General features: G+C 41.1%; 1 protein-coding gene across 2 annotated transcripts; it reads right to left on the bottom strand.

Moving 5' to 3' along the window:
• Positions 1-1065: 1065 nt before the first annotated feature.
• cops7a (COP9 constitutive photomorphogenic homolog subunit 7A) lies at positions 1066-13176 on the bottom strand. Of its 2 annotated transcripts, none has more exons than XM_062400040.1 (8): positions 13031-13176; positions 8101-8223; positions 5673-5748; positions 4861-4949; positions 3886-4088; positions 3694-3799; positions 3017-3178; positions 1066-1643 (listed from the first exon to the last, which is right to left on the bottom strand). In XM_062400040.1, exons 2-8 carry the CDS (start codon positions 8221-8223, stop codon positions 1608-1610), a joined length of 795 nt encoding a protein of 264 aa, XP_062256024.1. In that variant the 5' UTR covers positions 13031-13176; the 3' UTR covers positions 1066-1607. The 2 variants fall into 2 exon arrangements, with proteins under 2 accessions (XP_062256024.1, XP_062256023.1); XM_062400039.1 differs by having other exon boundaries at positions 3009-3178; positions 13031-13175.
• Positions 13177-14180: the final 1004 nt, after the last annotated feature.

Genomic DNA, 14180 nt, shown 5'->3' with positions numbered 1-14180 from the left:
CAAGAATTGCCTGTGTAGTTTTTCAAACAAATGTCAATAGAATCAAGGCCGAGTGCGAGAGGAGAAATGCCACTGGTGTGTATTGAGATTCCTGGCCAGCCCGCTGCACAGCCTGTGTTTCCATCTCCTGCGGGCATTTGACTGATCAATCAAAGTTATTGATTGGCTGGGTTCCACTGGCAAGTTTTAACGACTGTCTAGTTACGAGAGTCGTACCGGCAGGCGGTGCCGCAATCTGGAACCGCGACGGGCAAACACTGAAGGAGAGGTTAGAGGTGTGAACTAACGCGTGCGGAGTCATCACTCGTTTACTCACACACGACTCACCCGCCACTTTCTCTCTACATTACACATACAGCCCCCCCTCTTCTTCTTCTCCTCTCACACACACACTTTGAAAGGTGTACAGCTGTAAGAAGTCACAGCTCCAGTCTGCCAGAAAGAAGGGACCAAAAAAAACTGTGAACCAATGTAGCTCAATCACACTGACTGAAATTAACACCCCTATTTATAGAGGTGGGGAGGGAGGTTGGGAGGGACAGGGGAGACGGGGGAAAGAGATGGAGGGTTAAAACGAATCGGGATCATAATTCCTCCGTCTGCGTCTGTCTCACTGGGGCTGCTGGTCATTTAATTGACGCCATTAATGTCAAGAGCAGAGAATTTAGAGAAAACAGAAGGGAAGGAGTGAGAGATGGACCGGGCGGGCGCGATGACGGCCATTCTGACTGAGTGATGGAGATATACGGGGGAGGGGGGGGGGCAGGCAGTTTCAACAGGCAATTTTGACATTGAAATCGAAGCTCTGGGCAAAACATACTTGTATGAAATATGAATGCACTTGTGTGTGTGTGTGTGTGTGTGTAGCCATGCTGGTTTGCGCACAGGGGAAGCCTCAGCTCTATAATACATTAGTCTCTTTGGGGACATGCCCTAATTAATGGCTTGACCTCTTAACGGGTAGCCCCTTTCCGCGAGTTAACATTTAGCAATGCGCCCTCCAGAGATGCTCACTGAAGTGCATTTAATAAAAGATGAGACAGTGACATTAACGAGACAGTCAGGATCAGTACAGGGCGTTGTTTTATTTCCCAACTATTTATATTCTGATTTTAAACATGTCTCAATTCAGCAGAGAGAAGAAAAAAACAAAGCAACACAGAATGAATCTAAACAAAAACAATATTTTTAAACTGATAAGAGAGAAACACACACGCGCACGCACACACAGACGCTTCAAATACACGGATCCTGTTTCTGGTCAAAGACTCCTTCTGCAGACTGCTCTGTCTTAATCTGTTGCAATCGCGCTGTGTGTGTATATATATATAGTGATAGTCCACCTGTTAAGTAAGTTACAACTGCAAGCGAAGATGTCCCACCCGTCGAATCCATCAGGCAAGTGTGTTTTTCCAAATCCGTCAAAGTGAAAATTAGGTGATAAGAAAAGTTCCCATGAAGCTTCCTGGTTTTTAAGTGTATGTGACGAGGGTGTCCGTGGGCATTGGTCACATTCTTTAATGTTTCCATTTGTCCATCAACACGTCCACGTGTCCAATCATCAGTGACAGTGTCCCTCCGTGCCACCGTCTTCCTCTTGTCTTCAGTTAGACTTGGACCAGATCTTCCCACTGCCGCGCAGCCTGAGGGAAACAACCCCAAAAAAGTTAGAAAAATAAACACTGAATTTATGCGTTTTTTTTTAAGATTTATCCCAAAAATAATTTGTTGAGATAACATGTCTCCTTTCCACTTGCTCTCCTGAAGCAGCACATTTCTGAGGCACTCCGGCGTCTTTGTGCTACAATATCTAATGAGTTTTCAGTATTTCTGCATGGAAAATTGTTCTCAGTGGATTTCCTATTTCTTCAAATTAAAAATATTTTTCCAAAGATCCAATTTCTTATGACTGCTGCACTATCAGTCCCATCCTTCAAATAGCTTTACAAAGAATGGTGTCAAAACTCAATTTAATTCGAGGATTGAGGTTAAGCTATCATTAATTTGGATTTGAAAACATTAAGTGAATCTTCATTTGAATGAAGAGCACTGCTGAGTGATGGGAAATTACAGGGCTCCATGCCTCATCAAAATGTGACAGGCAGCCAGGAAATAATCACTGCTTTCAGTTCAGCAACAACATCAACAGCAGACGAGCAGCGCATCTCGTCTGATCGCTGGAGGGGGAAATGGTTCTTTTAGGAGCAGAGCACGCAGGGCATTTGTAGATCCAGTGACATTTTACAATCCTGGACAGATGTGAAATTAGCCATTGGTAATTGGGCCGGATGGAGGCAGAGCAGAAAGCGAGTGCCTGATAGCAGGGTGAGAGTACGGCTGCAAAACACTGATGTGCTTCTGATAATAAAGACGCTTCATGCAGACACACACACACACACGTGCTCACACGCAGACAAACCACTTACACCGGCAGCTGGTTTTTTAAATGTTTATGGAAAAATGGAAACGGCGATTCCCCGTCGAATTAACGTCACACTCTACAAGAACATTGGACTAATGGCTTTAATTTAGTGTTTGAAGTGTTTGAGTCCTTACAGCGCTGTGGTTAGAACGACGTAAATTTGTATTTATAAAGCACCTTTCAAAAGCCACGGTTACAAAGTGCTTTAGAGAACAAAAGACGCAGCAGTGATGGGAGACTTAACAGAAAGAACCTCCACATAGAGCTCTCTGTTCCATTTTCACATCTTAGAGGAATAAATAGAACATGAAAAAAAAAAAACTGAACTCAAACTTGATTTCAAAGTGCAACAAGTCTGAATAAAACATTTCAGAAAATGCAGCCAAACTGTTTATTTGTTCAATTTGTGAAGCTGTTGAAAAATGACTGCAATTTCTATGCAAAGTCTCAGTGCTAGGTTATATGTAAAAAGCTGCAGAACTGAAGTTTGAATGACGACTTCAGTTATGCAGACGCTATTTGGCTGCCTCCCATGCATCAAGCCACATGACCACGGTTACCAGACCGGTAAAACCACAGCACTCACCCTTTCACCTTTGAACTCTTTTTGCCGGGTTGCCGAGGTTCCTGAGAGGAGGCAGGGTCTCGCGGCTCAGCAGGCTGGTCTGCGTCCTGATTGGAGGCGGCTCCAGCAGGGGCGGGGCCTGATGAGGGAGAGGCGGCACTGGCCTTTAACGTTTTCTGTAGGTTTGAAACCTGAGGGGAAAGCGAAGGGAGATTAAGAACGGAAGGTTGAACAAGACAGATGAGTTAGAGTTGAACAGCTACTATGATGCTTCAGGAATCTGAGTGTTTCATGTAGAGGGAATATCTCCTATGGTTACAGCTCTCTAGTATTAAAGTCTCTCTGAGTTTCCTTGAAGGACAAATCGCATAAAGAAGGAATTTTAGAGTAAGAAGTCCGTAACCTTGGAGGATACCAGCTTAATTCCTTCAACTCTGACTTCTTCAAGGGTGGTTTGAACAAAATAAATCATAAGAGAGAGCAAAACCTGTTTTCGATGTTTATAATGGTCCTCAGACAAAAATAACTTAGTGATATGAACACACTGCTTTAAGACATTGATTGTGAACAAGATGCAGAAAAGGCAACATGCGGTCAGGAGGGAACTCAAATACCAACAGTAGCTGGAAGCCTCGAAACAGAAAGTCACATTCACTGGATTTTCTGGAGTGGAAAAGAGTGTCTGCTGAAGGGATGAAGGACTGACCTCCGTTTCCACTTGGACTTTGACCTTCAGCTGGCTCTCTCTGTACTGGTTGGCTCTCGTGACCTGCTCCTCGATACCGCACAACACCGCCTCGCACCCTGTGCACCTGGACAGGAGCGGAGAGACTTTTAGTTTGAAGACAGATAATTAAGACATCTAAAGTGTGCACAGACACACAGTGGGCATACTGACCACTCCTGCAGCGTGTTGACTATGTTTGGGAGCTCGTTGGGGCCGAGGTCACGGCCCACGCTGCAGTCGACCTCCACCTGCTGGTTCCTCTGGTCCAGTTTACCCTGGATGATGTCACAGTAAACGGCGTCGATCAGCAGGTCCTCCAGCTCCCGCACATTCTTCAGCTCCAGCTGCTGCAGAAGGAGCGAGTACGGCAAGCACTGAGGGGAAAAATACACAAGAAATCTTTTTAAACCAACGTAAACAGAGAGAAAATGCAATTACACTTTAATGGTTTGATGGAAGATGACCAAAAAAATGCTAGGGTGATATTGTTCATTTGTCTAAATGTCACTGCCCGAGGAAGCAGAGAAGAGAGTTTGGAATTTAACAATCCTTCACAGGGCAATTAGAGGGTTCAAGAATCCAAGCAGAGAAAGTAGTGACATATCACAGACAATAACAGGGGGCAGGAGTGAAAGGGGTAATGGTAATAGAAAGTGAGATTAAGTTTAAGAAAAAAAAAGGACAGTGCTGGTGAGAATAATGAATCAATTATTTATCACGAACAGAGAAAGAAAAGGGCATCTTGAGATGAAGGTGGAGCATGGACGGAAGGTGTCAAATGAGAGATGCCTTTAAAAAGGAACAGTTAATACTTTATCATTCAGATGGGGGGGAGGAGTAAGATATTTAAAATGTCAGCGTCAGTAGTTGTGCTGGAAACTTTTTCTCAAGAATCCTGAGGCTCGTCTGTGGCCTTACTTCTAATTTAGCTGATATTGAAACAAATACAAAAAATGGATTATGCGTCTGAATAAAATAGCAAAGCCACATTTAGACGCAGTGAATTTAAACTGTGAATACACCATTAATATCTCGCTGCGTGATGCCTAGAGCAATGTGACTGTGGCAGAAATTAGATTTCTATTTCTATTTTTGAAACAAATGGCACCATTATAGTTCCTCCACTTCTGTGGAACAAAAACTAACCTTGAGGTTGGAGGCCAAGCTGATGATGGACAGATGGCGGAGTTTGTTTCTCTGTGCGGGGGTCAGCTCTGGAAGGGAGGCTGCTCTCTCTACAGCAGCAGACAAGACAATGAAATAAAACAAAGCAGTGAGTGTCACTTCTCTGAGGGTCAAACCGCCTCACGTTGTCGAGGCCCTGCTTATTAATTTACAAATGGACATGCAGGTGAGAGTGGAGCTGTTTAAGCAGTCAGAGAACACAACAGTGAGGAAGGCTGTCTCCGGCGACTGCGTCTTCTTCTGCCTTGCTCCCCTGGTGACAGGAACCCCCCCACAAGACTGCAGCTCTGACAGCTACTCTAAAAAGGGCTGCACTACACAACTCTGTGAAAAGTAAATGCGCTGTCTGTTGGCATGACTCAAAATAGAAGGGAGCAATAAAGCAGGCTACATCTTTTTTCAGGCTATTGGTTGATATTCAGTTCAAAATTAGACATAATTAACATTCCACTGCTTGTTTTTAACTTCTCGATGCATTACACTGACGGCAAATTGAGTCAGGAAAGATTTGATTATTGGCCATTTGTGCCAGCACTGCAGCTAGACAGACACCAGCCAATCACGCAAACGCTTGACAGAAAGTTGCCCTAACATATAAAAAGTAGTCGAGTAATTTTTTCCTCCTCGTGAATAACCTATCTGCAGTGTCTCAGGTGAGGGCATTTAAAGCCTCTGTGTCAAGGTGCCTGCCTTGCAGCAAAGAAATACAGCTCATAATAAAAGAGTCACAGGCTGCCATATTACTTATTTACACTGTGCTGCCACTGCAATACCTTTGTAGTCGCAGTAGGTTCCATAGGCAAAGAGGTTCAGGAGCTGGTACATTGGTGCATGAGGACCATTCTCCATCTGTGGTTATAAGGAAAAATGAGAGAGGAGAAAACGGTGTGGCAGAAAACAGAGATAATGAGATGGTGCAAAAAACAATGCAACTGCATTTCATCTATGCACAGTGTGCAGCTCTGAGAGGTCATGCTGAGACTCAGTGTGAGTAGAAAAGAGAGACCACAGACATGGCTGCATAAATTCAGGCACATTTGAATTAAATCACTAAAGGATTATAAATCACAAACCTGGCATCAAAATATTTCCACAGTAGAGCTTCAAAAATTCTGACCCTGACACCCACACCTGGATAAAAGCATCTGCAGGACGATGGAACTGCTATAAACACACTGCAGGTGCAGCCTGGTGCCTTCTATGAGGTCCGATTGACCTTGATGGTCATTTGGACTTTGACCAACAGTCAGTGTGTTTGTGTGGGAGAGTGAGGCAAGAACTATGTCCAATGCCATTCTGGAGTTTCATTGGAAACATTAACTATAGGATTGTACCTGCACACATAGCCCTCTCTCTCATAGTGGATGAGGGAATGACTGAGAGGTAATGGCAGAATGAACAGGTTGTAGAAGATTTTTTGTCTTTTGGGTTAAATCTGGATTGCATCCTCATCCATCATTAAATAGAGACAAACTTACACATACTTATAATTCCATGTGTCACATGACAATTTTGGTCCAATCATAAGTGTTCTCCTCCGTGGTAAAAGTAAGGATGGGTTTTATTTGTTCAAGATAAATAATGACCCTGCGTTGAAAAAACCAAGGTATAAACGGTGTATGTTTCAACCTGTTTCACCTGTTCATCCGAGTGTTTACCAAGACTTACAACTTAAATGAGCCTGGCTGCAATTCATCTGATTCCTCAACATGTCATGGGGGGGGGTGTCTGAAAAGTACCAAATGTTCTCTGCTGTTGAACCCGTTTGAAAAGAAGACACCTTCAGAAATTAATGCATTTATTCACCCTGAGAGAGCAAGGCTGTACGTGAGGAAACACAATGTTATCAGCTCAACAAAAACATCAGAAAAAGAATGTGTTGGGACAATTAACGTGGGAGCTTTTAAACCCCTTTGACGAGTGTATTGTTGTAAACAGTTGAAAATAGCGCACCTACTTAATTAGTATTAATGGCTGCTTTAATCATATTTAACTGGACCTGCTATGAGCAATTTAAATTCAGGACAAATAAATTACATATTCAAGCAGAAAACCACAGAGGGAAACCGAGGAGATGGGTAAAGCTTTGTGCTCGAACAACAGACTTGTTTCTTATTGCTTTGAGTTAATATTGTAATGCACTTTTATAATTTGGTGCAATAATACGTATCACTTATATATTTTATTGGTCTTAACCATTTAAACATTTGCCCCCATTTCATTTTCCCTGGCTGCTTCTCTTGTAGTCAATGAAAAAAATTGTTGCAAATTGTTGTTTATCAGGGACTGAACTTCAGATGTAATATCTTCTGCGTACATGTTTACAGAAGTGCCACCTCTCTTCAATTGTACATTCAGCAAACTGTGATGTGGTGCTTGTAACTATAATGACTAAATTACAATACTGAGCTCTTAACAAAAGCCCAAACAATCTTTCTTTAAATAGTTAAACAATGATGCTGCGGAATCACACTCTCCTATAACAGCAGTGTGTCTTTCTTAAAAAAGGGTGTTGACCGAGTATTTTCATCCAAGTTTGACACATAACAGTCGCAGTAGGTTGGTGACGTTTGAATTTGATGGCAGCATCACGCCTAAGAAGTTTTTACGCAGATGTGTTAATTGGAGTTGCGACTTTGATAACATCACTGAGGGCACAGATGTAGATGCATTTTCATGTGTGCAGATGATAAATATGTTCAGATGTGGTTAGGAAACACACTTGTTTTGTTGCTACTTGAAAAATGTGGTCAGATAGACTCTGTTCAGACCTGGTATTAACAGCCTTCCTGAGTGAGTCATCAGACACATGGGTTAAAACAACATCATTTGATCTTCGCAAACACCAATTACGCACATTATTATTTGCATGTTTAACAGGGAATTGAGATTCAATCCCAAGTGGACACAGAAGACACATTCAGGACATGTGAACAGCCGTACTTAGAGCTGCACAGTTGTGATCAGAGCTTTCAGGGCGGATGTTAATACCAGGTCTGAACAGGGCCATAATCAGTTAACCCTCTGATGGTAGTTTACTTTATCAGATTCTAAATGTGTCTAGGACACTTCATCACTTGTGGGATTAACAGTCGGGCTCTGGTTAAAATGGACTTTTATGTCAAGTACAACAAGGTCTTAAAGGATAGGGGGTGTGATGAGGATGAATGAAGTATCGGATGTCAGAGAGCGTGTGTTTACCTCTCTGACATTAGGCAGCTCCAGGATGTCGGAGAAGACGTACAGGCCTGGGGTCTCCAGCAGAGAACTGACAGCCTGGGCCAGTGCCGGGCCTGACAGAGACAGGAGCTGCTCCACCTCCATCTGATGCAAGCGGACACAGACAAGACAGACACAGTTAGCAGGTTAGACTGAGGTAAGCTTGAGACTTACATGAGCTGCGGAGTTCCACAGTCATCGCTTTGCCTCTGTCTCTTTATGGTGATGGAAAAATGCAATCTGTGCACAACATCTTTAATAAATATACTCTGGTAACAATCACAAAACTCTATCAATGACCACTTAGACTCTACGGCTTCAAACACATCATGTCAAACCCTTTGAAACACATTCCAGCCACTTACGAACAAACAATACTCTCCCCTCATTTACCGTCAAACAGCTGAATAGTCTTCTCGACTAAAGCACTTAACCCTCAAATTACCTGGAGAGCCACTCAAATAGTGGAAGAATAGCTGGGCTGCAGCAATGCGGGCAACAAGGGTAATGAATATGAAGCAGACCATGTATATTCATCAAAAAACATTTCCTGCAGTAAAATCTGCTTTGGGCTGAGGGCAACACCAGAATAACTACCCAAGTAGTGAAAGGAATATGTAAGTGCCTCCAGTAGATATTTGTACTCAACAAAGTACATCCAGGAAAAGAAACACAATCACAAACACACAAAAACCTCCTATCAATGTTGTTATCACTATGATCAAAATCTTGCTCACGCACAAGTTTTACAGGGAAATAAATTACAAAAATAGCATAGCTGGATGTCAGTTTGATTCCAATTTCCAATTCAAAACTGTGTTAGCTGACAAACATCCCAATGTGAGGAGATGTCCTTTTGACTTTGATTGGATATTTTAATATCCTAATCCCAGTGGACACTTCCCGGGACACAAGGGAAGTTGAGTCTTACAGCCGCATGATCAAATTATTGCAAATGCATCAGACCAGTTTCATTACCTGAGGCCATTTCCTAAAATTAATTCAACTGAGAGTCTGGATGTAACCACGGCTCAATAAATGTGAGTCTGACTGGCTCTTACTCACCACAGTCAGAGCTGATGTGTGGTATCATCCTAAATGGGATGGATTTAGATACACACAGTCTTCCATATGTTGTCCCACTGGACCATCATTAAGAAGGTCCAAAGAGCATATTCCCAGGTAAGCTGAACAGCTGAGCAGGCATGTGCCGCAGCCAAACAAATTAACCTTCACTCTGTTTCAGAAACAGACCCTGGTTTAATTTCAAATGTTGGTTTTTAAGTTGAATAAAATTAGAAATGTGAGGCTGGATCTTCTGGATTTAAAAACAAGGTCAAACCTGACTATGTCATCTCATCAGTCAAAAATTACTGGAGGAAAATGGGGCCGTGGTCATTTTTATAGACTGTAAATCAAGACAGATGATGCGCTACCTCCCACTGAGCCACCATCTTGCACATTTAGAGCCAGAGTCTATGCAGTATTGATAAAGGGATTGAGCCGTGGGGGTGAGGTCTCACCGATATATGCACTCAACCAATTGTGAGTCAGCCTCAGCTGTGAATCATGACATGTCAACCCATTTTTATAGGAACTACCTTAAAATGACAGACATCATCTATCTTTGATGTGAAATTTGACTTTTTAATTTGGTCCATGTACCATCCACTAACATGGGGGAGAAAGGATTTATGATTATACTGTCATCGAGATTCTTTGCTATCACTATTGCGGGTTGTATCGTCAGTACGCTGTGTGCAGCTATCAGACACAGATTACATTGGTCACTACTGAGATCAAAAATTAAACATAAGCCATAAAAACCCACACATTAATAAAAACTAACTAAAATAACTGATAGTAATTCAAGGTATCCCAAAGCACAAAAGGACACACAGATACTGACTGTGACTAACTGCTTTGTAGTGCAGTAATGACCACAGTCCAATTACCAAGTGTCTCCGTGGGTGTTGAGCCACCTTGAGCTGCCAGAGAAGCTTTAATGCCTCTTGACATTGATTCTACAGGTCTCTGGACCTCAATGGAGGAATAGACTTCATTTGTCTAAGAGAAATTCCCTGGTGGGATGTTTTTGTGATGGTGGTAGAAAACAACATCTAACATGTCGGTCTGAAATCTCCCAAAGGTGTTCATTTGGTTTACGATCTGGTCATTATGAAAACCTCAGCATTTGATTTACATCATTTTCATCCTTTTCACGAATGTATCCCCCATCTGTATATTTTACTGTGTATCATGTCAGCATAGTGCCAATAAAAATTATTTAAATGAAACACTCTTCGCCCCAGTATCTTCTGTTCTCTTTTCTGTGGTACAAAAGGCACCATGTAACCTGCGGAAAACATTTTACATTGTTTTATTGTGACTTGTATTGTTACGAGCAGCTTTATTTTTTAAATAGTTTTAGAGATTCAACAGAATAAAATATCATAAAGGAATAATGAAGAAAAAGGAAGATTCAAGGCAACTAGGAGAAAAATCATTTACAATTGGATTTAGCAGCTGGAAGCTTCCAGTGTCGTACAAACGCACTATCCAGCATTCACATCGATAGACTCACAGCTCCATTAAGTGAGTCATCCATTTTTACCATAATCCACTTCAACCAAAGGGACTTTAAATGGCTCAAAAAATCTCTGCAAACCACTTCGAAGATTGGAGAATTTACTGAAATTTAGTGAAGCGTGCTGAATACTTTAAATGCTAATTATGTAATGTTTCAACAGATCCGGGGACAGGTACTTTTATGTGTGGTTTTGCAATGAACATCTTAAGACTCATATAACCAGCAATCACACACTACAGACTCACACTGTACAACTAAACATTGTTCAAACGCACAAAACATTATCAACCTTATTTTGAAGGTGTCAAGCTGTTTAAAAATAGAAAAAACAGTGTGAAATTAGGTAGAAAACCATGAACAAGCATATGATACAGACAATATTTATAAATACTGCACAGTCAGAGACAAAATGACACTAATAACCTTCAAGCTACTTAGGGGAACAAAATGGAAAACTGTATCTTACAGGGTTTTAATTGCATGTGGGCAGCAGTAATGAGATTATTGCAATGTCACAGTAAAGTGAAAAGATTTTTCTTTTTTCATTGTACAGCTATAAAGCTTAAGATTAAAGTATTGGAGCCAAAGACTGGTTAATTGAAAACTTTCCGAGAGTTATGTTTAACACAGGGAAATAGGGCTGCAAAAACCTGTGTGTTACAACCACAACACTAAAGGCTGGGATCAAATTAAGATAATAATCCTTTATTAGTCCCACATTGTGGGAATTTGCCCTATTACAGCAGCAAAAAGAAGAGTCATAAATTAGACATCAATAAAGTAATTATATGTAAACATTCAATACTTAAGAAATATAAAAATAAAATATGAAAATAATCCAAACTATTATATGAACAGACTATATGAATAGTATTGAAATGAGATTATTTATAGTATTTGTAGGATTATGAGAGTTATATAGATATTAGGGCTCCGAAGCAATTGCTAACACTAATTTGTCTTTTGGATTAAATGACTAAGTGCACTTAGTCAGATAAGGGTGACAAATTCACAGCACAATTTTCCAATGACAACATTTCTTGTTTAGTCTAATACCCAGTGAATACTAATTTGAGTTTCAAATGCTACAGAGCAGAGAAAAGCAGGAGTCGCTCAGATAATCAGAAAACATTTCAATGTTGCCAGTGTTGCATTACAAATTATTCAATCTATAATTTCATAACCAAAACAATGTCAATTAACTTCTGCACTCTAAATTTAACAGTATTAATTTCAGCATCAATTGATTTAACACAACAAGGATTCGCAAACAAAAGCACAGCTTTGATGTTTTCTGCTTTGTGAGCAAGAGTGGGGCCAGAACTTATAGAAAATGTCACGTTATTATTTCTTACATCAGAAACAGATTTTTGCTCCTGAGAGAAGGTAGTGGTTTTAATCTCAAACACTTGATAAACAGCAAAACATTTGACCAATCTTAGGTCAATCAATCATGTGTTATACCTCCTCACTGTGCTAACGCAATGCACAATCATTATATTTATATGTATTGCACTTTTTTGAATTGTTAGACATCAAATTTACGAGGCAATAACTATTGATGTTGTGTTATTGTCCAGTCCAAGTCGTGACTGCCAATGCAGTGATGGACACCATTTCAGGAAAAGCTAATTACAAAATACACAAAACTCGGAAAGTATAAACGATTTACTAGAACTGACATAAGGTTTATTTGGCAAATAGTTGCACCACTTCCACTTTTGCATGCAAACAGAACCACAGAGGGACTGTGACACTACTTTAAAAGACTGAAATAGACGAATTGACCGTCAAATAGACGAATTTACCCATTGACTGTTAAAATGTGCAATCAAACACATTTGACAGTATGTGAGGCTCTAAGAAAACACATAGAAAATGTGAGGAAACGATGGTGAAATAAGGTAAATCGAAGCTAAAGTAAGACTCACTCAGCCAAACGTTAGCTTAGCCGCTAAACCATCCGGCTAATGTTAAAGGTAATGGTCTTATTTTGCCGGAAATGCTACAATTGACGAATGAAGAGCAAAGTGCACAACACACGCGTGGTTCCAGGCGGGACGCGGCGTGCACGTTTACGCTTTCCATTTAGGTTTTCGCTGCTTTACTTTATCAAAGCTCAATTCGTCATGCTAGCTCGGCTGCTAAAGGCTAACGCACAGCAAGGTTCAGCTCACCGCCGGCGTTAGGCCTCAGAGCATTTAAAGCCTCCCTGGTTGTTTAAATAGCACCAGCGCGCAGGGTAAACACACCGGAAACACGACATGAGCGGTAATGTCGCCGATAAACGTGTTAAAACGTTAAACAAATGCACAGATTTACCTTGTGTGTGTTTGTAGCAGATAGACCGACGTATGTCACAGCACGTACGACAACAAAGCGGCGTGTCCTTTGATTGGATAGTAGAGGGAAGGAGGCGGGACATGTGCCGCCGTCAATCAACAGCTGTGTCCTCCGTTGGGGGAGAACAGCGTCATCTAGCGGTGATGTGATATACCAGCGGGCTCGGACCACGGGTTAAGAGTGGATCCAACATGAGGTTCGATGCCCTCACTCAGGCCTTAACTGAGGGGTGAGGGGGGGGGGGGGGGGGGGGGGCAGTTGGTTAAGGTGGCAAAGAGAGCGCAGAACACTGCAAATTAAAAAAACACAGGCAATTAGTTCAAAACACAATGTGATACCAAAAGTCACAACACATGCAAATACAGAAATGCATTGCAAATTCTGAAAACGACCACGTAGTTGTTTCTAGGGGACCCAAAAAAGCCTTTTACAAAAAGTTTTTTAACTTTCCCTGGTGTAGAACAGAATAGAATATCTTGTTTAGCCGTGGATTAGAAATCTTTGGTCTTACCCGTAAAATAAAATCATAAAACCTGACCACAATTTACATCTCATTACATTACCAAGGGAGATCTTACACATTCGGAAAATCGAAATAACTTTTGATAAAAACTCTCAAAAATAAATAAACACAATAATTGATTATTTATAGCCCCTCTCCTGATGTCACTATAATTTAAAGTCTCCATCTTTTAAGAGTGTAAAATGAATGTACATTCTCTTTTGATATAGGGTTTTTCCTTTTAATTGATTTATAATCAAACGTGTGTAATAGAACGATTATCACCTTTAACTCTCAACACTGTAAGACACCCTGATTCTTTGATATGTTGGCTATTATAAAAAAAACGTTTTGGACTGTATAGCATACACTAGTTTTTGTGATTCAGAATACAATCCTATTACTTCTAGGTTTTTCTTTCCCCACGCTGAGCAGGTTCCAGACTTTCCAGTTTTGCAGTATTTTCAGTTTAATATGAGGATTCAGCTGAGATGAGTTCCATCGATCTGGCAGATTCGTTTATAGATTTGATCTTGAGGAACATCAAACCCTGTCTTTAAGTGCCGGTCTGAGGTGGCACAGTCGTCTCCGTGTTCCCGACCTGACTGCTGGTTATCTGGCTCTGAG

Source organism: Platichthys flesus, chromosome 11, assembly GCF_949316205.1.
Source record: "Platichthys flesus chromosome 11, fPlaFle2.1, whole genome shotgun sequence".
In the NCBI taxonomy this organism is placed as follows: domain Eukaryota; kingdom Metazoa; phylum Chordata; class Actinopteri; order Pleuronectiformes; family Pleuronectidae; genus Platichthys; species Platichthys flesus.
The sequence above is the reverse complement of the archived record's forward strand: the minus strand, read 5'-3'. Positions and strand labels throughout refer to the sequence as shown.